This window comes from Leptodactylus fuscus, chromosome 7 (assembly GCF_031893055.1).
Source record: "Leptodactylus fuscus isolate aLepFus1 chromosome 7, aLepFus1.hap2, whole genome shotgun sequence".
NCBI lineage: Eukaryota > Metazoa > Chordata > Amphibia > Anura > Leptodactylidae > Leptodactylus > Leptodactylus fuscus.
The window spans coordinates 45959891-45984931 of record NC_134271.1 but is presented as its reverse complement, the minus strand read 5'-3'; the positions used below and the strand labels follow the sequence as shown (position 1 = coordinate 45984931).

The 25041-nt window shown below is 41.1% G+C and overlaps 1 protein-coding gene across 2 annotated transcripts in view; it reads right to left on the bottom strand.

The window, feature by feature from the left end:
- ZNF423 (zinc finger protein 423) overlaps positions 1 to 25041 on the bottom strand; it is a 197629-nt gene that overhangs the window by 80474 nt on the left and 92114 nt on the right. For both annotated transcript variants that reach the window (XM_075281857.1, XM_075281858.1), the window contains 2 exons: positions 17196 to 20413; positions 5828 to 5912 (listed from right to left, as the gene is read on the bottom strand). In XM_075281857.1, coding sequence (XP_075137958.1) covers positions 5828 to 5912; positions 17196 to 20413 — 3303 coding nt within the window. The remainder of the gene's footprint in view (positions 1 to 5827; positions 5913 to 17195; positions 20414 to 25041) is intronic.

Sequence of the window (25041 nt, the reverse complement as noted above, 5' to 3'; positions counted from 1 at the left end):
TTGCTAAATGTGGAGGATGAAGATCTTCTGTGCAGAGACACTGAGACATCTCACTCTCGTTCTCCATAAACTTCTTATGCAAATCATTCAACTACTGTATTTAGTAAATCGACAGTAGAATAAAATCAGTGCGTGTCTAGAAATGCAGCAAGTCAAGAAGCAAGCTTAAGGCCTTATTCACATGTGCCAGTAGTGCACCATGCACATTATACTAAGTGCAGGATTTACAGTCAAAACATGTTTTAAACCCAATTCAATAGCGGCAGAACCAAAATCTTCACAAAAAAGTGTATTGTAAGGATTAGAAATGGAAGGGGGGGATGCTTTCTCATAAGAGTCCTCAAAGCACATTGCAGGGATAATAATATTGGGATTTCTTGAGGTCATTTACTCTATGAGATATGATTGAACCCCTCCATGAGAAGTGGAGACACTTTTTACAACATTAAACACTATTAAATAAACAAACAAAGCCACATCACAAACTCAATAGCAAAGCCACTTTTAAAAGACATGTTCTCTCGCTTGACATATCTGCTCAAGGCTAAGGACAAATGTAGCGAAATGCATCTAAGTAGCTAAAAAATTGCAATGTGTTTTTTCTTCAATGTAATAAGTTGGTGTGACTGTAAGGGTAAGTTCATATGGGGTTTTTTGGACCCCGGTCCAAAATATGGGTAGCTGAGACTGAATGCCGGTGCAGTGCACCGGCATCCAGTCGCGCACTCTGCTCCAGATTACGCCCAAATGAATGGGCCTAGACGGGAGGGAGTGTCTTCAGGCGGATGCCGCGAGGTGAATCCGCCTGAAAGAATGAGCTCAATGGGAGCCGTCTTTTTGGTTAGGATTTTGAGGCGGTTATGGCCTCAAAATCCTGACCAAAAAACCCAGTGTGAACCCTAAGGCCGGTTGCAGGTGACCATGACTGAACAACTGGGTGTGAATTAAAGGCTCGGGTGGCACATTGCGAACATGTGAATGTCACCCGTCTGCTGCCTTTGTAACGTCGTGTTTTCGCAGCCCCTTTCATTAAATGAATAGGAGCCCTGGAATCACGGTCTGCAAAACCAGACAGGAATAGGACCTGTCAGTCCGCACACAAGATTGTGTAATTCACAGCCATGTGTATGGGCCCGTAGAAAAGAATGGGTCAGCTAGAACACTGATCTCGGTCACGGTTGTCTGCAAGAAGCCTAAGGCTGAAACCCCACGTTGAGGAAATGCCGTGTTTTACAGTACCTGCAAAGTGGGATTCTAGCTACTGTCATCCCCACATTGCAGAAAAATATCTGCAGCGCAAAAGCTGCGCTTTCAATAATTGCAGCATATCAATTGTATCTGCAGAAATGCTGGCTTTTCCGTATACATTTAATAAGGGCAGAATGTTTGCAGAAAAACTCTGCGAAAACACAATGAAAATTGCTGCGGGGAAAAACATGAAGCGTTTCCGTTGCAGTTTGTTCTGCCGCATTTCGCTATGTGAGACTTTAGCCTAAAACACAGCCTTTTCCCACTGCATTTCCATACTGGCCAAAAAGGCTGCTTTGTGTGGTCTGGGACTTTTATATCGAAGGCCTATTCTTAGAATTAGTCATCAATATCAGAGGTGTAGGGGCCCAACACTCAGGATCCCCCACAATCCACTGACTCTACTGTATACCAGACACAGTACTGTATATTAGCATAGCAGCTGTGCTTGGTATGGCTACTTAGTCCCATTCACTTAAATGGGACATAGCTGTAGAAGAATGATGTGATTCATGGATATGTCACATCACTAAGAATCAGCTAAGGACATCAATATAAATGTACTGGCATACCCTTTTAGGCTCTTCAACTATTATGTAAGCAAAGAACTGACATTTTTAATGATCCCAATATTTCTCTGTTATTCCTCCTAAGTATGTAGAAATACAATTTTTGGAACCAATAACAAGGGGACAGCACTGTATATAGCTCTTAAAGAGTTGTTATTTCATGGGATCGCTCTAGAAAGGCTGCGGACAATATTGTAATATACAATGAGAGCAATGAATACCGCATACGATGATAAGACAGCAAAAACTTAAACATTATATTTTACTTTTTGACATGAAATAATAACTGGTTACAGTCCAGAATCCATCATACTTATGGGTAGTTTCATAGACACAACATATATAAATGTGACATGTATGCAAAAAATGGTGTTCAATAAACGTAGTAATTGTCATATATACACATGAGGATCTTATGATTTTGTTTATATCTAAAAGAATGATGTTCATGAAATATAGCAATCGGTTGTATATACTTGAGTACAGGTGTATGAGTGTAACCCCATAACCATATAAAGGGTGAATCTCAAGCAAACCTAGCATATGTGGCAAAAGCAATGCTGAGCGGAATTTATACCCTAAAAAGAAAGGATATAAGGCAGATTAGCAGGAGGAAATATGGGAAATTCTGCATGGAAGCGAGCGGCAATATTTCATTCCTAATCAACAGCAGAAAATAAACAGTTTTGTAAACAGTTATTACATTAGATGGGAGAACAACATCTGTGAGGGACGCTTTCCTTGTAATTATTCTTGCTATTTTACATTAATTCGCACCGTGAGTTACTTTGGCTGTAAGGTTTCATTTGTTCTCAAGATTCCAGAACACGGCTACCACAGAAATCTTAAAAAAGAAAGGTGCCAAATCTTCTAAATAAGAACGATGGGGGGGGATTGACAAAAATTATTCATATCGCAGTGAGTCTCTAGTAAACCTGGTAGGGGGGCAATAATCTGGCTGAAATTAACATAAAATATACAACTAAAAATTAACTCAGGAACTACAATTACATTGCTCAGATGTGCTGATATTTACACAGGTCTTCCATACAACCACAATACTGACCATGACACAGGTAAGGGGGCTATTGTTGGAAATAAAGACCTCAGCAGAAGATAATACAGTAATAATAGCAGAGGCTTATGTGGGTTTTCTGGGAATTAAGAAGAATACAGTAAAGACTGGATAGGCCATAAAATTACTTCAAAAGAATCGACCTATTATTTGATACATCCCCAGCAGATGATGACACGTATGGCTAGATGGAGATTTGCCGTCACGTGGTAGTATAGCAGATCACTGCTGCAGAAGAACCAACAAAAGACCGGTAGGGGCTCAATCGGGTGAGTAATGGTTCCTTCTTCATACTATGCCATTACCGTCCTTTAGCATCACTGTTTCCCCCATTCCTGAACAAAATCTTACAGGATGGCAAAAATGCCCCCAAAAACGGCAGAAAAAACTGAAGACTTTTTTTCTAGAATATTTTTTATTGTATTATGATAATTTATCTTAATGTTCTGGAATGTAACCACAAAGTCAGCTTCTGACTGTTCATTTGCATTAGTCACTATTGATCAGGCTTCTTCAATGTATTGTCTCCATTCAGTCTAATGGGGGAGAGAATGTGAAAAAAAACTCTGACAGGTTTTCTTGCTAAGCTAGCCATGACTGATAACTTATTACACTACTACAGTAAGATGCCATACTAGGGCAGATTTATTATGTCTTAGTTTCTCATAGCAAATGATTGCTTTTAGACAGTTTTAATAAATCTGCCCTAATGTGCTCAGAGATCCATTCTCTTAAAGGATAGAATCACATAAATGCACTATCACCTCCAAATTTAGGAAATTTCCATCATCAGAAGGATTGTCAGCTCCACAAACATATCATGCCACATTGGGCAACATATTGTGCTCTATATGTCTATTCTTAGACGGACGGCCCTTGTCAGCACAGTGTAGGTCAAAAACCGGTAGCAAAAGATATATGGCCATAAAACAAAGACCTTGCTCCTATCTTAGGTCTGCCTTATAGCAAGCTCAGTGTTGGCACAAAGTTACAAGTAGTAGAAAGTCATTTTAATGTATTTTTGTCACGTCTTCTAACAAAGGTCTTCACCAATAACCAAGCTAATAAATACGTTTTACATGAGGAATGCAAATGGCCTTGTAAATATTTTATAAAATTGTTATATGCCTCCCAAACGCTGTAAGTCTTAATTGAGTAAAGGCCATTTTTTTTGCAGTCAATATATGGAAATGGAAAATGCAAATGCAGTGTTTTCTTCTCCTGCAAAGACCCTTGAGGTGGCAGCCCTTTTCACAAATGGTCTCAACTTTATTATCAATATAATTTGGCTTCCCTTTTTTAAGGTCCCCAAAGCCCTTGTTGCTATCTGCCGGCTGCTACAAGAAGAGCAATTGCAGAATTGCTTTGCCACGTTCTGCAGGGGAACAAACCCTGGGCGCTGCCAGCTTGGCGTTGGAAGAGACTTGATATCACCACTTAAACAGGCACCGAGATGAGAGACCCCTGTGCTGCCACAGAATCATTACAAATATCTTTTACTAGATAGTAGACGGAGAAGTGACAGCAAATTCAACTTCTACTCAATACGTGGAATTTAGATTGGCAAATGTCGAGGACTTGTTAACTATTTCAGTGACAATTTCCCCAAATATATAATACTATATATTTTAGTAGTGCCATATTTTGTTGCATTTTATGCTTCTTTATTAAAACTGGTTGAAAGGAAAATCGGAATATAGAAATATTCATCTTTACGTTAGCGTTCGTTTTGATAAGGACTCCAATTTCTCATTAAATAATTCAATACAAACTGCAACACCCTAAGTGATATGAAAAATGCACAACCTCTATGGCCACACAGACATATATAATACAGATGTTTCACAAAATCATGTTTTGCAAAGCTGGTCATCTCACGACACACATCGTTGGACGTGTAAGAAAGTCACATTTGTAGGCACTCCCAGCAATCTACTAGATTATATAACTCATTCCTAGAAGCAAAATTGTGTCATTGACTAACTGAATTGTGACATGACCGAGCCCTGAGGAAGGTGCCCTTACAGCCAAGTGAAGTCATCCCTGTTGCGTATACGTCCAGGCAACATCGCTTCCCCAGGCAGGTAACACAACCAGCTCTCACATGATGTAAAGAGAAAATGTGATATATCCAACAGGCCACCTTCTTCCACTATTCCATGGTCTAGTACTGATGGTTACCTACCCATTGTAGTTTCTTTTGGAGGTCCTTTGCCAGGTCCTAACTACTGCATATCGGCAACACTCCACATCTGCTGTTTAGGAGACTTCATAACCAAGTCATAACCAACCATCACAGCTGACGCTCTTTGCCCTTGATAAAGTCATTTCTATCCTTAGATTCGGCCATTTTGTTTCTTGCACCCCAATCATCATATTCAAGAAACTACCTGTTCACCTACTGCCTCATATACTTGCACCCCATTAGAGGTGTCATTGCATCTACATATTCAATAGTTTGTCATTCACTGGGTTTAACTTCAGGTTTTTATGTAGCTTTTTATTTTTTTTCTAACCAAAAACAGCACCAATGACAAAACGTGCAAATGTGGAAACACACACACACACACACATATATATGCTTATATGTATATTAATATATATGTGCTCAAATACACACGCACACGCACGTCTATACACTCAAGCAAAAAAATGACAAATCTGTTTGAAGAATTTGCCAGAAAAGTGCAGGCAGTTACATCCACTCAAATGTCATGACACAAAAAATTGAAGTATAATTGCTTGTAAACTGTTGAAAAGCGACAGGTGCTTTTTGCGTGGCTAAATAGATGTGCATTTGCTAAAAAAGTCCATTTCTCACTATGTACCATTTTCAGCATGGCAATGGACTGTGTGATATAGCACTGCTGGGAAGAAAAACTGAAATGTATTAACCAGGGGGATATTTGCAAATGGCAGAGAAAAAAATCCTTACCTATCATGTGGTTGGCAACGTGAATCTGGATTTCTCTTTCATTCTCAAAGGTCATCTGGCATTTGATGCATTGATAAGTCTTCTTCTATTAAGTACACAAGAAAACAAAAAAAACTGAAAGATCGGGCAAACATTTCAATATAAGCAAAGAGAAAAACTTGAGGTCAAAATGAAGTAATTGCTTTGTGAACATACTCATGCCTCCAAAATAGTCAGCTGACACACCATGGTGTCCGTTTTTTCCTATACAGCCATTTATGTTAGTGCATACACTTAAAGCACTAATGGAAACATTACCAAGTTAATCATATAGAACCCACAAATTGGGAAAAATCCTGATGTAGTCCTAGCAAGTGCTACTAACCATTGCACAGTCATTACTAGGCACAGTGTGACAAATGTTTGTCACCCGGACTTATACCGGGAATCATCATTACAGAACGTTCAACACAGATTTTTAATACTGGAACTTTTTTTTGTAGATTAAAATGGGCAGTGTTATTCCTTATAAACAACCTTGACTGTTTTCCTTACTAGCACCTTATAACATTAGATTTATATTACACAACTTGAAAATTTGAGCCTCCAGGTTATAATACTGGAAGTAGTACCATGGAGAGGACTCCACCATCTACAATTTTACGTATTCATATTGCTAAAAAAAAATATAATAAAAAAAGACAAGAAATAGAATTATGTATGAAAGGTATATTATTAGAGCTCATACACATGGCATAGTGTTTCTAGACGCTGTATGGTGGCACCTCCAGCCACAGGGACTCTGTAAACTGCCATATGCTGTAGATATTCTCTCCTCGGAGCAAAGGCATCCTGTGGAACACGCCATGACAACTTTTTTGTTGAAGTCATCATGAACACAACACTAGGAATACATACCTTCATTTGTCTCTGGATGAAAAAAAAGGCATACGGGAGGTACAGTAGGGACCTACAGAAACCTATAGGTGACTTTTTATGGCTCAGTAGGCCATAGACATCAGAACTAAGGCATAGTGGTAAACTGTATGTGTCACAGAGAAAGTGCATTGTACAGTAAATGTAAATTACTACTAGTAAAGGGACACCTCTACTAAAGTAACCAGCAAATGGTGAAGAAATAACAGGGATATATGCCCTGCGCCATCAGAGGACACCTCTTTATAAAAGAGACAGTTTCTCCATGGGGACAAGCATCTGTGCCGAGATCTAGACTACCTTGTAGCTGGCATACACTTCAGTGATCACTGGCATTATATTAACCCCTTCCCAACATGCGCCGTAATAGTACGGCGCGTGTCGGGTCTGTAACTATGGCGACCGCCCAGGAGCCGGGCGGCCGTCATAGCCGCCGGGTGTCTACTGCTTTAAGCAGTAGACAACCGGCTCTAATGCCTCCGATCGGTCCCCGGACCGATCGGAGGCATTAACCCCTCCGGCGCCTTTGACAGCATGGGCGCCGCCATTTTGGCAAGGATCGCCGGCTCCTGGAGCATGCTCCAGGGCCGACGTCATGTTGCAGTGACAGCCGGGAGCCTTGTTAAAGGCTCCCAGCCGGTCTGCAAATTCACTCTTTTGCAGGCTGGTGTATACAGCCTGCAAAAGAGATGATGCTTTTTTGTAATGCATTGCAATGCATTAGCATTGTAATGCATTGCATTAGTGATCAGACCCCCTGGGGTTCAACACCCCTAGGGGGTCTAATAAATGCAAAAAAAAAATAAAAAAAAAAGTAAAAAAAAAATATAAAAGAATATAAAAAGTATTAAAAGTTCAAATCACCCCCCTTTCCCTAGAACAAATATAAAAGTAGTTAAAAACTGTGAAACATATACATGTTAGGTATCCCCGCGTCCGAAATCGCCCACTCTACAAATCTATAAAAATATTTTTCCTGTTCGGTAAACGCCGTAGCGGGAAAAATAGTCAAAAGTGCCAAACCGCCGTTTTTTCACTGTTTTAATTCTGATAAAAATTTGAATAAAAAGTGATCAAAGCAATAACATTTCCCGAAAATGGTAGAACTAAAAAGTACACCCGGCCCTGCAAAAAAAGACGCCCTATGCATCCCCGTACACCTATGTATAAAAAAGTTACGGCCGTCGGAATATGGCGACTTTTAGAAAAAAAAATTTAACACCGTTTTGGAATTTTTTTTAGGGGTCAAAATGTAAATAAAACCATATAAATTTGGTATCCCTGGAACCGTACCGAAACACAGAATACAGGGGACATGTCATTTTGGCTGCACAGTGAACGCCGTAAAACCAAAGCCCGTTAGAAAGTCGCAGAAATGCATTTTTTCTTCAAATCCACCCCATTCTGATTTTTTTTCCTGCTTCCCAGTACATTATATAGAATAATTAATGGTGGCATCATGAAGAAAAAATTGTCCCGCAAAAATTAAGACCTCATATGACTCTGGGAGCGGAGAAATAAAAAAGTTATGGGGTTTAGAAGGAGGGGAGTCAAAAACGAAAATCAAAAAATGCCATCGGCGGGAAGGGGTTAAATGTGGCACACCCCGCCAATTGCGACAATTTTTGTCACAACTGGCATCTAATGATTCACAACTGGCGTGGACGCAATAAATCTGCCCAGTATATCCACATTTCCTAGTGAATGCATACGCTCTCATGCTTGTAACCTTTACTATCTGAAGTTAGGATAAGTTAATTTAAATAAAAAAACGTGTCAGGGATGTGCAAAATAAAAATTATTATGGTTAGGGTAAAGGAAAAGAAAAACCTTCCATTGTTTTATTTGTTAAAGTTAGCACAGCATGTAGGTGTACTGTGCTGTAATAGTGACTGTACTGTAATAGTGGATGTGATGTAATAGTGGCTGTGCTGTAATAGTGACTCTTCTGTAATAGTGACTGTGCTGTAATAGTGACTCTTCTGTAATAGTGGCTGTGCTGTAATAGCGACTGTGCTGTAATAGTAACTTTTGTAATAGTGGCTGTACTGTAATAGTGGCTGTACGGTAATAGTGGCTGTACGGTAATAGTGGCTGTACGGTAATAGTGGCTGTACTGTAATAGTGGCTGTGCTGTAATTGTGGCTGTGCTGTAATAGTAACTCTTCTGTAATAGTGATTCTTCTGTAATAATGACTGTGCTGTAATAGTGACTCTTCTGTAATGGTGGCTGTGCTGTAATAGTGACTCTTCTGTAACAGTGACTGTGCTGTAATAGTGACTTCTGTAATGGTGGCTGTGCTGTAATAGTGACTCTTCTGTAATGGTGGCTGTGCTGTAATAGTGACTCTTCTGTAATAGTGGCTGTGCTGTAATAGTGACTGTGCTGTAATAGTGACTCTTCTGTAATGGTGGCTGTGCTGTAATAGTGACTTCTGTAATGGTGGCTGTGCTGTAATAGTGACTCTTCTGTAACAGTGACTGTGCTGTAATAGTGACTTCTGTAATGGTGGCTGTGCTGTAATAGTGACTCTTCTGTAATGGTGGCTGTGCTGTAATAGTGACTCTTCTGTAATAGTGGCTGTGCTGTAATAGCGACTGTGCTGTAATAGTAACTCTTTTGTAATAGTGGCTGTACTGTAATTGTGGCTGTTCTGTAATAGTAACTCTTCTGTAATAGTGATTCTTCTGTAATAGTGACTGTGCTGTAATAGTGACTCTTCTGTAATAGTGACTGTGCTGTAATAGTGACTCTTCTGTAATGGTGGCTGTGCTGTAATAGTGACTCTTCTGTAATAGTGACTGTGCTGTAATAGTGACTCTTCTGTAATGGTGGCTGTGCTGTAATAGCGACTGTGCTGTAATAGTAACTCTTTTGTAATAGTGGCTGTACTGTAATTGTGGCTGTGCTGTAATAGTAACTCTTCTGTAATAGTGATTCTTCTGTAATAGTGACTGTGCTGTAATAGTGACTCTTCTGTAATAGTGACTGTGCTGTAATAGTGACTCTTCTGTAATAGTGACTGTGCTGTAATAGTGACTCTTCTGTAATAGTGACTGTGCTGTAATAGTGACTCTTCTGTAATGGTGGCTGTGCTGTAATAGTGACTCTTCTGTAATAGTGACTGTGCTGTAATAGTGACTCTTCTGTAATGGTGGCTGTGCTGTAATAGTGACTCTTCTGTAATGGTGGCTGTGCTGTAATAGTGACTCTTCTGTAACAGTAACTGTGCTGTAATAGTGACTTCTGTAATGGTGGCTGTGCTGTAATAGCGACTCTTCTGTAATGGTGGCTGTGCTGTAATAGTGACTCTTCTGTAACAGTGACTGTGCTGTAATAGTGACTGTGCTGTAATAGTGATTCTTCTGTAATAGCGACTGTGCTGTAATAGTGACTCTTCTGTAATGGTGGCTGTGCTGTAATAGTGACTCTTCTGTAATGGTGGCTGTGCTGTAATAGTGACTCTTCTGTAACAGTGGCTGTGCTGTAATAGCGACTGTGCTGTAATAGTACCTCTTTTGTAATAGTGGCTGTACTGTAATTGTGGCTGTGCTGTAATAGTAACTCTTCTGTAATAGTGATTCTTCTGTAATAGTGACTGTGCTGTAATAGTGACTCTTCTGTAATAGTGACTGTGCTGTAATAGTGACTCTTCTGTAATGGTGGCTGTGCTGTAATAGTGACTCTTCTGTAATAGTGACTGTGCTGTAATAGTGACTCTTCTGTAATGGTGGCTGTGCTGTAATAGTGACTCTTCTGTAATGGTGGCTGTGCTGTAATAGTGACTTCTGTAACAGTGACTGTGCTGTAATAGTGACTCTTCTGTAATGGTGGCTGTGCTGTAATAGTGACTCTTCTGTAATGGTGGCTGTGCTGTAATAGTGACTCTTCTGTAACAGTGACTCTTCTGTAACAGTGACTCTTCTGTAACAGTGACTGTGCTGTAATAGTGACTCTTCTGTAATAGTGGCTGTGCTGTAATAGCGACTGTGCTGTAATAGTAACTCTTTTGTAATAGTGGCTGTACTGTAATTGTGGCTGTGCTGTAATAGTGACTCTTCTGTAATAGTGACTCTTCTGTAATAGTGACTTCTGTAATGATGGCTGTGCTGTAATAGTGACTCTTTTGTAATAGTGGCTGTACTGTAATAGTGGCTGTACTGTAATTGTGGCTGTGCTGTAATAGTGACTCTTCTGTAACAGTGACTCTTCTGTAACAGTGACTGTGCTGTAATAGTGACTCTTCTGTAATAGTGGCTGTGCTGTAATAGCGACTGTGCTGTAATAGTAACTCTTTTGTAATAGTGGCTGTACTGTAATAGTGGCTGTACTGTAATTGTGGCTGTGCTGTAATAGTGACTCTTCTGTAATAGTGACTGTGCTGTAATAGTGACTCTTCTGTAATAGTGACTTCTGTAATGGTGGCTGTGCTGTAATAGTGACTCTTCTGTAATAGTGACTGTGCTGTAATAGTGACTCTTCTGTAATAGTGACTGTGCTGTAATAGTGACTCTTCTGTAATAGTGACTTCTGTAATGGTGGCTGTGCTGTAATAGTGACTCTTCTGTAATAGTGGCTGTGCTGTAATAGTGACTCTTCTGTAATAGTGGCTGTGCTGTAATAGTGACTCTTCTGTAATAGTGGCTGTGCTGTAATAGTGACTCTTCTGTAATAGTGGCTGTACTGTAATTGTGGCTGTGCTGTAATAGTGACTCTTCTGTAATAGTGACTTCTGTAATGGTGGCTGTGCTGTAATAGTGACTCTTCTGTAATAGTGGCTGTGCTGTAATAGTGACTCTTCTGTAATAGTGGCTGTGCTGTAATAGTGACTCTTCTGTAATAGTGGCTGTGCTGTAATAGTGACTCTTCTGTAATAGTGGCTGTACTGTAATTGTGGCTGTGCTGTAATAGTGACTCTTCTGTAACAGTGACTCTTCTGTAACAGTGACTGTGCTGTAATAGTGACTCTTCTGTAATAGTGGCTGTGCTGTAATAGCGACTGTGCTGTAATAGTAACTCTTTTGTAATAGTGGCTGTACTGTAATAGTGGCTGTACTGTAATTGTGGCTGTGCTGTAATAGTGACTCTTCTGTAATAGTGACTGTGCTGTAATAGTGACTCTTCTGTAATAGTGACTTCTGTAATGGTGGCTGTGCTGTAATAGTGACTCTTCTGTAATAGTGACTGTGCTGTAATAGTGACTCTTCTGTAATAGTGACTGTGCTGTAATAGTGACTCTTCTGTAATAGTGACTTCTGTAATGGTGGCTGTGCTGTAATAGTGACTCTTCTGTAATAGTGGCTGTGCTGTAATAGTGACTCTTCTGTAATAGTGACTCTTCTGTAATAGTGGCTGTGCTGTAATAGTGACTCTTCTGTAATAGTGGCTGTGCTGTAATAGTGACTCTTCTGTAATAGTGGCTGTGCTGTAATAGTGACTCTTCTGTAATAGTGACTGTGCTGTAATAGTGACTCTTCTGTAATAGTGACTCTTCTGTAATAGTGGCTGTGCTGTAATAGTGACTCTTCTGTAATAGTGGCTGTGCTGTAATAGTGACTCTTCTGTAATAGTGGCTGTGCTGTAATAGTGACTCTTCTGTAATAGTGACTGTGCTGTAATAGTGACTCTTCTGTAATAGTGACTGTGCTGTAATAGTGATTCTTCTGTAATAGTGACTTTGCCATAACAGTGGCTGTGATGTAATTGTGACTCTGCTATAACCGTGGCTGGGCTGTAATAGTGGTTGCGCTTGTTGCCCATATTATCAACCAATCAGAGCTCAATTTTCACTTTTTAATCTTTTATGGAAAAAATAAAGCTGAGGACAGATTGGTTGCTAAGGGCCACAAGAACAGCCTTACTGTTTGCCAGTTCATAAATGAGGCCCAGGACACTTGAAATAACACACAATACAGCTTCAGTAGCCAGAATATATATATCCATCTGCACATGGATGTTCATATACTAGCATGTTCACCACTGATGTGCAGTAGAAGTACGCCATCACTAGTGCACGTGGCCAGATAACATTGTGACATATTCATGGACTGCTTTAGTGAAGGTGTACATCTACTGTAAGACACATCATGAATGTTCATGGCCATCACAGGGTTGGCAGCTGGAGAGTGCAAGACCACATATACTCTATATAAAACAAATATAAAACAAGTCAAAGGGTTTTCACAATGAATTACACATGTTATAGTAATATATGGGCCAGAATAATTCCATTTCAATAATTTAGTTAAGTGACAAGAATTCCAACCCAAATTTACAGATGACTTTCCATTATATTCTTTCATATTGAATTATTAGTATACATTATAGCTAATAATATCTCACTGTTGTGTGCGTCCCCGTCAGGGTCGTGTGAACTGATTTTAATTATATTGGTTACTAGCATTGTAATTTGCAGAATCCTGACCTTACTAAACAGAATATTACTGTACACATTCCCCTTGGATGAAAACACTGTGGACTGTAAAGGAAATTCTGTGGTACAGGTGGTCAGGGTGTAGATTTTTAGGGGTTATTCACAATCTTTTTTTTTTTTAATAGTCCAAAATGGAGATGTCCAGGATGGGTCTGTGAAAAGCACGGACAGCACGTAGAGGTCACCCCTGTGTTCTCCAGTTTTCACAGATCCAAAAGAATTGAAAAGTACAGACATTTTGTAAAAAAAAAAAAAAAATGTTTATCCATTTTAAACAAACATGAAAAACAGATCACCCCTTGGGAAAACATGTCTCTCCTTTCAGTAGGATCTTTGTGCTGTCTGTGATGAACTACACTGTAATAAATCTTAGATAGGATAAAAATCCTAAATTGTATGAAGGGAAAATAAAGGATTTGAAGCTGTATATAATCTGGGTCCTTTGAGGGTAACTGCACATAATTTGGATTATATTCAGAAAATCTGCACCATAATCCATTAGCTTTAAATAGAAATTCTATTTCTCATGCAGCGGATGCAGATTTTTTTTTCCGCACAGAAATTGACCTATAGATTGAGGCTCCACATTGCGGAAACGCAGCTTTCTTTGTTGCAGATTTTTTTTGCTTTTTTTTTTTTTTTAGCTAAAGCCAGGAGAGGAATGAGCAGAAGGTAAAAATATAAGAACTTCCTATATAGTTCCCATTCCTTTTGTAGCCATTCTTGGCTTTGGCTCAAAAAAACCACTACAAAATTAGCTGTGTTTCCGCAATGTGGGGCCTCAGCCATAGTGTGGGTTTTAAAATCTCTCCTTTTTCATTCCCAGAACAGATTTTTAATTTTTTTTAATTTTTTTTTTAAATGGCTTGAAAATCTGCATGTGAATGTAGGAAAATCTGGACTGGATTTTGACGCGGAATCTGACTCAGAATCCGGCTCCAAAAAACGCCTACCATTGACTTCAATGGGAGCCGTTAACTTCTTTTTTCCACTAGCTTTTTTTGCCACTCACAGAAAAAAAGAAGTGAGTTGCCCTATCTTGACGCAGATTCCGTGGCTGAATCCGCTGTGGCGTCCGCGGCACGACACTCCCTCCTGACTAGGCCCATTCATTTTGGCCTAGTTTGTAGCGGAATGCCGCGACTGGATCTCGGTGCACTGCACCGGCATCCAGTCGCAGCTAGCCGTTTTTTGGACTGGATTCTGAGGCGGCCTCCGCGTACAAATCCAGTCCAAAAAACCCTGTTTGAACTCTACCTGACAGATACCAAATGGACTCCATTATAGTCAATGGGATCTGTCAGGCTCCACCGGTGTCTGTTACCAGATAGATCCGTTTTCACGGTTCTTTAGATTCTTGCATTGATATGATGGAACACTAGAATGAAAGAAACAATGTTTATGCGAATCTTGCCTTAGGGTGCATGCACACTACGTAACGCCGGGCGTGTATGAGAGCCGTACACGCCGGCGTTACAGCAGGGCTGCCGAACACTTCCCATTCACTTCAATGGGAGCGCTCGTAAACGCCGCTGTTACGAGCGCTCCCATTGAAGTGAATGGGAAGTGTTCGGCAGTCTGCCGTAATGCCGGCGTGTACGGCTCTCATACACGCCCGGCGTTACGTAGTGTGCATGCACCCTTAGGGTGCATCCACAAGGATGGATTTAGCCAGCTACGGAAAATCTGAAATAAGAATTTGAAGCAAATTTCTATGTTCATGAAGCTACAAGCTGGTGTAGGTTTCAGCACAGGTACATGGCCCAGTGGAGAAGACGCTGCGATGTCTGGATGGGATTCGCTACCATCCACTTTGCTGGCACTGTAAAACGCCATGGCCAAACCACAGCGTCTAATCCACACGGGCTTCGGCCCAAAAGGTGAAAAAAAAAGTGAGATAACAGAATTGAGTGTCACAATTTATGGGGATAATGTCACTCCATAAGTCCAGTATAACAGGATAATGTCACTCCATAGGGCAGTATAACAGAGGCACTGTCTCTCTATTTACATATTGAGAGACAGATTTGCATGTTCCTCCCATATCAGAATTTAGGCAGAATCTGAAGCAGATTTTGTGGTGTACTCCGCTCCGGCTCCAAATTCCTATGTATGAATATACCCTAAGGTTATATACTGTACATGGACACAGTTTGCTGTGATTTTGTGAAAATGTCAGCAAAAATAAAATGCAATAGGATGACATTACATGAATATAACATACATTTTTCAGTTTACTGACCACATAGATATTGAGGGTCCATCTACACAGGTCAGGTCCATTGTGATGCTCCACCAAAAAACATGCGTCATACATTCAAAAGAGATAATCCGCGAATTAAAGCAAACAGGTCAGGACAATTTGGGACACTAAACCACCCACAGGACTGTGTACTCTATACTCATCCAACTTGTATACTCCCAAAGCCAGCGCAGTTCTTCAGTGAGCCTAAAGGTATACACCCCGGATGAGATCAGTGCAGGCGCTGGGAGTACCACAGACGACTCCTATCATATTTTTTTATGTGAGCACGAATGGCATTGCTACAGTTCATTTTGGGACACTAAACCCCAGTCCACAAAGACCTGTGGGTAGTTCAGTGACCCATATTAACCTGAGAAATTCCTACAGCTAGGATTATGTGCAAAATCAGACTACAAAAATATGCTGTGTGGATTAAAAACTGAGAAATCTTAATCTATTGGCTGGTATTGTAAAACCACTGGATTTTAGGACACAAGTGGACAGACCATGAAAATAGTAAGCAATTGAAAAAGTAATCAGAAAATTGGATACATTTTGGATAATTTTGTCATTATTTTACTACTAGCTTCTTTTCTATACTAATAATATGTGAATTTAAAGGGTTGTCTGAGATTTAGAATCGATGCTGTCCCGGCGGTCTCAGACAGATTCTGCTTGAATACTACTGGAGCACGTATGTGCTGTAGACATGTATGTGACTGCTGCAGTGAAACCCTGGCAGCCTGGCCACATCACAGCAGGTAAGGCCAAGCACTTGCGTCAGTGATCACATGCTCATGTACAGCATGTCAGCAGTGTGGGAAGTCAGCAGAGACCAGCAAGGATGGCTGAAACGGCAGAGGATTAAAACATTATAGGTATAGTGACTATAGTTTTTTATTATTATTATTTTATGCTCTTGGCCATTTTTTTTATATCCTGGATAATCATTTTAAAAACATGCTCGATCCTATTCCAGAAGCTACCAAAGATCAGATTGTTCGTGTTTGACTAGTGCTACAGTTCACACGGTAGTAAACCTTTAATACCACTGAGTGAAGAGAATATAGTTAAAGAGGATATATCACCAGCTCCACCAACTCTACATCCTTCAATAGGTGCCACGACACGAATCTGGCACAGATGGAATTTTTTCTAACCACTACTGTAACTGAGAAATTCTTTCCACTAGCTACAGCTCACAATATGCTAATTAGGCTCTCTACTGTCAGGTGGGCAGTCCTGGGCTGGAGCAGACAGTCTGCTACCGCCCACTTGACAGAGTCGAATTAGCATATTGGTTGCTGAAACTAACTGCACGGCTTGCTGGGAATGGTGGGGACTAGAGAAAAAAAAGTCCAAATATGCAGAGACACCTATTAAAAGGAGCAAAGTTGGAGCTGTGTAAAGTTGGTAAAAGGACCTGTCAGGTAAAAAGGGAACCTGTCAGGTGTTTTTTCACTATAAAGTGGCCCCATCATGTGTAAGATAAACTAATCCCTTTCCATTGGTTCAACTCTGTAATCTTAGCTATAAGTGATTGAAAGCATAAAAGTCATATGTACAGTAACCTAAGTAGTGAAGAAGGGAGGGGAGAAGATTCAGCCTAGTGAATCTGTCCTGTTACTAATCTCTTACCTCCTGGATGAGATTGGGAGGGGCAGCAAAGGAGAGGTCATTCATCCGGCAGCTGATCGGATATGGTGGAATAATACATCTCACAGCGTCCCTTAAAGGCTATTTAAACACAAAGTAATTTGGAACGTGCACTTACTCTGGGGAGTGGAGATGTTTGTGCCACTTTCCTTTGGCCATCATGTGTTAAGTCTCTATGGTCAATCTGGATATGACTTTCCAGATCCTCTGCGCTCTCAAACTTGACACTGCACTCAGGGCATCTTAGACTGGCACATAGCCGCTCACAGACCTCTTGCGAGGTGGGATTGGAAGGTTGTCCATTGGTGGTTCTGTTTAAGCAGCTAGCACACAGTCCATATGGCAAGCCATTAACATCTAACTTTACAAGGTCCTGCTTGTTTCGGAATTCTTTTAAGCACAGGGCACATTTATACATCTTCTGCAAGGTTTGTCCATTAGGGGAGGAGGCAGCAGAGTTTCCTGTCAGCTTTTGCATATGGAATGTTCCATGAATTTTAAGTTCAAGGGTGGATGTGACAGTCTGCATACAGACCACACAACGAAAACCAGTTAGAGAATTTCTAAGGTCTGGATGCATCTGACAATGTTCAATAAACTCTTCCTCGCTCTGAAGAGGCATTTTGCAGATTCTGCAGGTCCCGGTATCCAAGCTTTTGCTGTGAGTAACTTTATGTTCAGTTAGCGTTAAGAGAGATGGGAAACGCTCCCCACAAATGGGGCACATGTAGTGTTTTGCGGGACCCCTGTGTGTCTGCATATGTTCTCGCAGACCATTCTCAGAGAAGAAAGTTCTTGAGCAGATATTGCATTTATGACTGCCCTTGATAAATTCTGCCTTCTTCCTAGAACCATCATCTTCTCCCGGTCTTATGTTATGGTCTCGTAAACGATGATTCTGGAGAAGGACTTCCATTGTGTATGCTGCACCACAGATGTCACAGCCATACATGGGTTCAGAAGCATCAACATCATCTTCGCTGGCTTCGTGGCTGTTTGAAACCTCTGGGTTCTTCATTAATACACTTGGGACATCAGCAGTCTCAGACTTTTTACTAGTTGGCACCATTCCATTAGCAGTGCCATTTTGGCTATTGGTGTCAAAAACGCAATGTTTTTCGCGCAGGTGCTTTTCTAGGAGAATGATTGCATGGAAAGCCTTACTGCAGAACTTGCAATTGTACTTCTTACTGTGAGTTGTTATATGACATTGCAGCTCCACTTCTGTGCTAAAGGTTTCACCACAGAAGATGCACTTGTGCGATTTTGCTGGATTGCCCAAATGGCTATGCTTGACATGAAGCTGAAGATCTACTTCTTTTCTAAAGTCCCAGTTACATGCTGTACAACGGTACATTTTCTTCTCGTTGCTGTGTTTTACCGCCAGATGTACTTGGATAGAAACCTTAGAATCAAAGACTTCTTGGCAAAGTGTGCAATGATATAATACAAAAGTATGCATGTCCAATAAGTGTTTTTGCAGATCATCCACAGATGAGAACTGCTTGTCACAGCTCTCGCACACATAATGTGTAGATGTGGTCATGTAGTGTACTGTGAGGTGCTGCAGGAGGGAGTCTTGAGAGTCAAAGTCCTCTTTGCATTGTGGGCAGGATTGCTTTCTTAAGAGCAACTCTAAGTGCGACTTCAAATGAGTCTGAAATGTGTCAAAATTGGAAAACTTTAGGTCACATTGGTTACAGGGATACTCTCCATTGGATACAGAGTTTAAGCTTGGACACAACCGTTGCCTTTTAGGGGATGAAACTTCAACATCTGAAGAAACCGGACTCTGCTCAGATTTGGACTTTTTATTATTTGCCAATGGGATATTCTTGTGGTTTTCTTTGATATGCTTTGTAAGTTTTAATATAGATCCAAATATGGGGGAGTTGGTGCAATATGGGCATGAATAAACTTCCATGAAGGACTGTGTTGGCTGTATAACAGGGGACTCGAGCTTTGAACTTCCTACATTACAGTGGGTTTGCTGAATATGTTCAGTTAGTGAGGACTCTGTAAGGAATCCCATAGAACACTGGTTACAGAAGAAAGCATTATTGCCCTCCTGAGGTGTAGCATTAGGGCCACAATGAGAGATACGGATATGCTCCTGAAGGCTGTTAATATCAGCAAACATCTCTGGACAATAGTTACAATGGAAGGCAGTTATGTTGCTGAACTGCACCATAGGGTACGCATGGTTTTTATGGACTTTTCTTACGTGTTCATTAAGGTTATATAAGGTGGGCAATGAATCCAAACAGATTTGACAGGTGTGACTTTGCTGAGGTTTGTCCACGTGAATTGTTTTTAAGTGGATTTCTAAGACGGCCAGACTGTTGAAATCTCGCTTCGTACAATAAGGACAACTGTAGGTAATTTTGGGCCAGTTTTGACCATCCTCTCTGTCCATTGATAGCGTTTTCTTATGCACTCTTAATGGCTTGAGGGTAGAGTCAGGGGTAGAACCCCGCTCGACTGATGCACTGGAGTCCGGGGTGGCACTGCTCATTGAAGCCACACTCCCTAGGACTGGATCTGGACTAATGCTGTGATTGCTTGAGTCAGGCTGTCTGTGACTATCCAAGTGACAGTAGACTTCTTCAACGGAGGAAAACTGCTCTGGACACATGGGGCACTTGTGTTTTTTGTTGGCATGGACTTGATCAATGTGGGTGAGCAGAGAGGTTTCATCTGCAAATACTTCAGGGCAATGAATACACTGCAGGTCGGCCTTCTCTGAGAGCTGAGGATGTCGTGTCATCACATGCTTCTCCAGTTCCTCTGTCTGGCTAAAGGTTTCCTCACAGTAATCACACATAAAGTCGTCTTTTTTCATATCTTTGTCCGTCTTGGCCAAATGTTCCTTGTTTTTCTTATGCGCCTGCATGTGACTTTGCAGAGAACTGGTGGAGGAGAATCCGCGCTTGCACACTGTACACTTGAAAGGCTTGCTAGAGCTGTGAGTTTTCAGATGAATTTTAAGGTGGTCACTGCGAGAGAATGCGGCCTCACACTCGTGGCAGTGATACTTCTTGTCCCCAGTGTGGAGTTTTATGTGGCGATCTCTACTTCTCTTGTGCTTAAATAGGCGACTGCAGTACGTGCATTTAAAGGGAAGTTTGTCGCTGTGGATCTGTTCGTGCCTCTTCAGGTAGCTCAAGCGACTGAAAGACTTGTCACAAAACTGGCAGGGATATGGCAACCCAGATCCCCCTTCCTCCTCTCCTATGCCGAGATCACACCCATCCCCTATCATCTGAGTGGGTGATGCAACGTCTTTGCTGGAGGGAGATGAAGCCACCCAGGAGAATTGTGGGTCGTCATCACCATCTGTAATGGGAAAGCAGAAAGGAGATTAAAAACAATTCCCAGTGCATCTGTGAAATAAGGCCACAGCTCTTTAGCAGAACCTAGGGCTTCTACCAATCTACATCTTCTAACAGTTAACAAATAATTCCACATAGACAAAGCGTAAAGGCAAAGAATACAATGGAAAAAAAAGAAAAATATAAGAAAAACTATTTTCACAATGTTAACCCTCAAGTCTAGCTCTGGATGAAATGACTGCTGCGATATTCCTGAAGCTGGAAATTACATAAACATATAATGTGATGGAGGACAGGCTGCTTAATGGTGGCACTGGAACATTTTTAGAATTAGGATACCAATTATCATAGCGTTCCCCTTCTGTATGTGAAACTTGATCCAGGTATCCTGGGAATATGATGGATTCTGAAATGCCATCCCCATTACAGGTGCGTCTCTAATTTTTCCTCCCATGAAGGTTTGGAGCCCCATTTTCATATGCCGTTGTTTAATTCACACACAAGTGAGGGAAATGGGGCCCCAAACCTAAAATAAAGGCCTACTAGAAAATTTACTGCTGATGAACTGCCTTTAAAGAAGAAATGTTATATCCTCAGAGATCGGCAGTGTCATAGACCGCTAGTAAGCTGACAGTACAGCAAATTCAGCACACTCTCAGCTTTACTGGTGTGCGCCGATACCAGAGACACCGGTGTCGTTAGTTTTGGCACAGATATCCCTCCACTGTCAGAAGAGAATCATCACTGAGCTGTGAGGAATGCCCCCCTGACAGTGTTCTTCCATAGCCTTCTATGGTCATGAAGACTGTTCCTTACAGCCCCGCCATTCTGACAGTGGAGGGATAACTAATGGCACCAAGACATATACTGACAAAGCTGTGCGTTGTATTCAGCACAATGTTAGCTTTCTATTGGTACATAATACCGCCGATAGCAGAGGACAGGAAAGGTCTCCTCTAAACCTAGTTTCAATATATTATTATATTTCTTGTCCAACAACCAGATCCTTGTGTTCATCATGTGGTCAAGGCAAAGACAAACTAAACAGCAATTTCTGCTTTTTCAAGGAGTGAGAACAAAAGGGAAAAATTTACTTTAAGATAACTGTATTTTTAAAGCTAGAAGGTATTGAAGTCACAAGTGTGAATAACAAAACATTGCAAGGCTAAGGCCCCACAGGATGATACGCAGCGCTAAAGTGCTGCGGGGAAAAATGTTGCAAGAACGCATCACGGTTCTTCCCGCAGTGCTTTGAACAGAAAGCTCACAGAGTTTTCCTCCGCGGACTTTCTGTTACAATTTTATCTATGGGAAAGCCACCGGCATTGCCGTAGATATACAGTAATTGACATGTTGCGTTTTCCAAAACCACACCGGTTTTGGAAATCGCAGCGTGTCCATGTTGCGGTTTTAAATGCAAAGTGGACATGGGATTGCATTTCGCACTTTGCAGATACTGTAAAACGCAGCAATTTTTCCCGTGTCGTTTCTGGCCTAAGGGTTTGTTCACACTAGACCTGCAGTTTATTTGAAAATGCAAGCTGCAGTACCACAGCCATCACATGATGGACACCAGAGGAGCTCAATAGACCATATTAACTTATAATGGATCTAGTTAAGTTCTACCAATGGGTTATATTATTATTAAAATATTAATGTTTTCTCTAATGCACATGCAAAAAGAGCTTAAAACAAAATGCTTCCCTATATGTAGGAAAAGTATATAATATGCCTTTGCGTGAGCTCATGCAAAGTTCACACTCTCCCATACAAAACCTCCCAGAAAATAGAAAAAGGAGAGTAAATATTTACACCTCCAATCAGTTGCCATGTCCTCCGCATCTAAACCGCGATACTGTGTATTATAAAAACACTAAATGCAATGTGGCGCATCTATGCCAGGAAACAAATGTATCAGTAATTTGTAAAACAACTGTGTATTGCAATGGGATTCAGAAAAACACATCTACTTTACTGCATGCCATTTATTTCCAACTTAAAAAGTAGTTTTCAGCATTTTGAGCTTTTCAAATGGAAGACGAATTTACATCTAAAATTTTCAAGGCATTTTAAATGCTGTTTCAACTGCGTACACAAGCTTTCAAGGACATGTAACCCCAAAGAGAGCGAAAGCGACTCCCCTGAGTGTGAAAAAACAGGAAGGAGTCAGCTGCACAGAGAGATCCCGGGTGTCTGCTGGATGAGAAACATGAAAAGGCAGAGCTGGGTTCTGTCAGGCCAGCTGGGTCCCACACACACATGGACGGAGCACAAAGTGGGGGCTAATGTGGGAAAATTCACACTGTGTCTTCAACCTTAAAATCTGGATCAGTACCATTATATACTGCAGTTCTATAAGTACTACAAAGACAAGCAGAGTGTAAGACTCAAATGAGAATTAAAAGAAGGAAAAAAAAAGTCAGCTCACGTTCATGTACATCCCATGGCGCTTAATCTGCTGCAATTTCTAGCTACAAATCGTGGCACTATGCTTCAATCTGAAGAGGCCTAAGGTGCCCTATGGGATTATAAAACATGGCCCCTTTTCCAGAAACAGCATCACTCTTTTCCATAGGCTGTGTTTGCACAATAGAGTTGTAACGGACTATATCCCCAAAATACAGGACCGGTCGCGCGCTCCCTTGGTGGAATCAAAAATTCTGGTACGCGGATGTATCAACAAAGTGATTTTATTAAGATAACCCATTTCGGGGTTTTTAGGTACTCCACAGGCACCACCCCTTCATCAGATCTATAATAGCAAGTTCAAATACACAGGACCCAGCTCCAGCAGCACAACATTCTGAATGACTTTCCAGATCCCAGAATTTGATTCCACCGAGGGAGCGCGCGATTGGTTCTGTATTTTGGAGATATAGTCCCTAACAACCCTATTGTGCTACGTATTTGACCCAGAAGTCGTAAGCCGGTGCACGCTGCCCTACACACTCGGTGACTATCACTTGACTATGCAACAAAAAGGCGTAAGAGACGTGAATGTGTTATTGAACCCAAGAGGACTCCAACGGGGATTGTCCCATACCAAGTTCTGAAGTAGTGTAGCCACGCTTGACTTTTTACCAATATACTGCCATAGGCTGTGTTTGGTATTGCACCTCAGCCCCAAGCACCAAAGTGATCCCAATTCCAGTTAAGTCACGTAGTCAAGTTTTTACTATACAACCGAAACAGTTAAGTTGCATCTTGCCCTATGTCAGGCCAAACTCTCCAGAAAATAGACAGTAACTGCTCACTTTTCTCCCGGCTGTCCAGGAATAGGAATCACAGTTCCGTTGAACGGCTTACGAGCGGCAGGGAAAGAAAAGTTTTATGTCAGCCTCAGGAATACGCTATAAATGGTTCTAGGGTTGGATCACTGTTTTTCTTGACTCCCTTTGGAAAACAGGCTGCGAGATCCTATACGCTGCTTCTTTTTCACGGGCTGGGGAGCGCAAACAGCTGCAGCCTAATTACATGTAAACTGTACCAAAACATTCCTTTTATCACAGGCTGTAAATCTGTTAGCATCTGGCTTGCCTTTGTTTCTTGCACAAGATACAAGCTTGTTTCTACATTTTTCTCACCTGTAGCGGTGATTAAAATTCATTATAAATGAAAGGATCGCGCACTAAAGCAAGTTCCTCTGTGTACCGTTCTAGAGTCAAATTAGAAACAGCTGCTTGCTAATTCATGCAGTGATGTTTGGCCGTGCTCTGTGAATCGATAATAATTCTGCCAATTTCCCGAGAAATTTTAGGGTGATCCGTATATTTAGCTATGTCTTTGACTTCCACAAAGGGACAGAGAAAGAGAGAAACACAGAGGCATTACCATCTCCTTCCTGTACTTCGCTTTTCCCAACCAAAGTGAAGGCAACAGGGAGTTTCACGATGTGGAATACTGTCCTCAATGAGCCTAGCCATAAACATTACATTTCAATTGGGAAGGAAATCTGGCCGTGTAGGAGTAACTATTTGCTCTTTAACAGAAATGCTCAAGGCTAAATATCCGTGTAAAGACACAAACAGCAGTCTTGTAGACGAAAATAAGGACTAAGACCTTGCTGTTCAAAAGGACAGGCAGAAGTTACACCAAATTCTCCAAATAAGATCTGCTTATTTATAGATGGCTCCTCCAATCCAGGTGTCATCACAAACATGTACAATATTTTGTTTGTACATGTGAGTTCCCCCATCCCTAAGCATTGTATGTGGCTAGGTGGGAGAGCTGTTTGGGCAGGGAGGTTCCTTCAACCGGGCCATCACCCATTTGGTCTTGTGTAGAGAAAAACATTTTCATATGAGGCCATTACTTAGAAAATTCATTTAAACTCAAGTGCCAAAGCTGCTACGTAATGTTAATGCCACTGTTCCAAATATATGTTGGTGCTGCAACACACAAGGAGACTCTCTGTACCACATTTTATGGACATGTCCACTAATAATCCCATTTTGGATGGAGAAAATACAGAGAGAGAGGGGCACCGAGCCGACCAATGTGTAGAAATGATGGGTAAAAAGTAGGTAAGCAAAAAATTTGTCCGCTCACCTGGAAGAGTTGTGTGTGACACAACAACTCTATGACGTATAATATTGGAAGCAATAGGGACACGGGCAGCCGCTGGAAAGAACG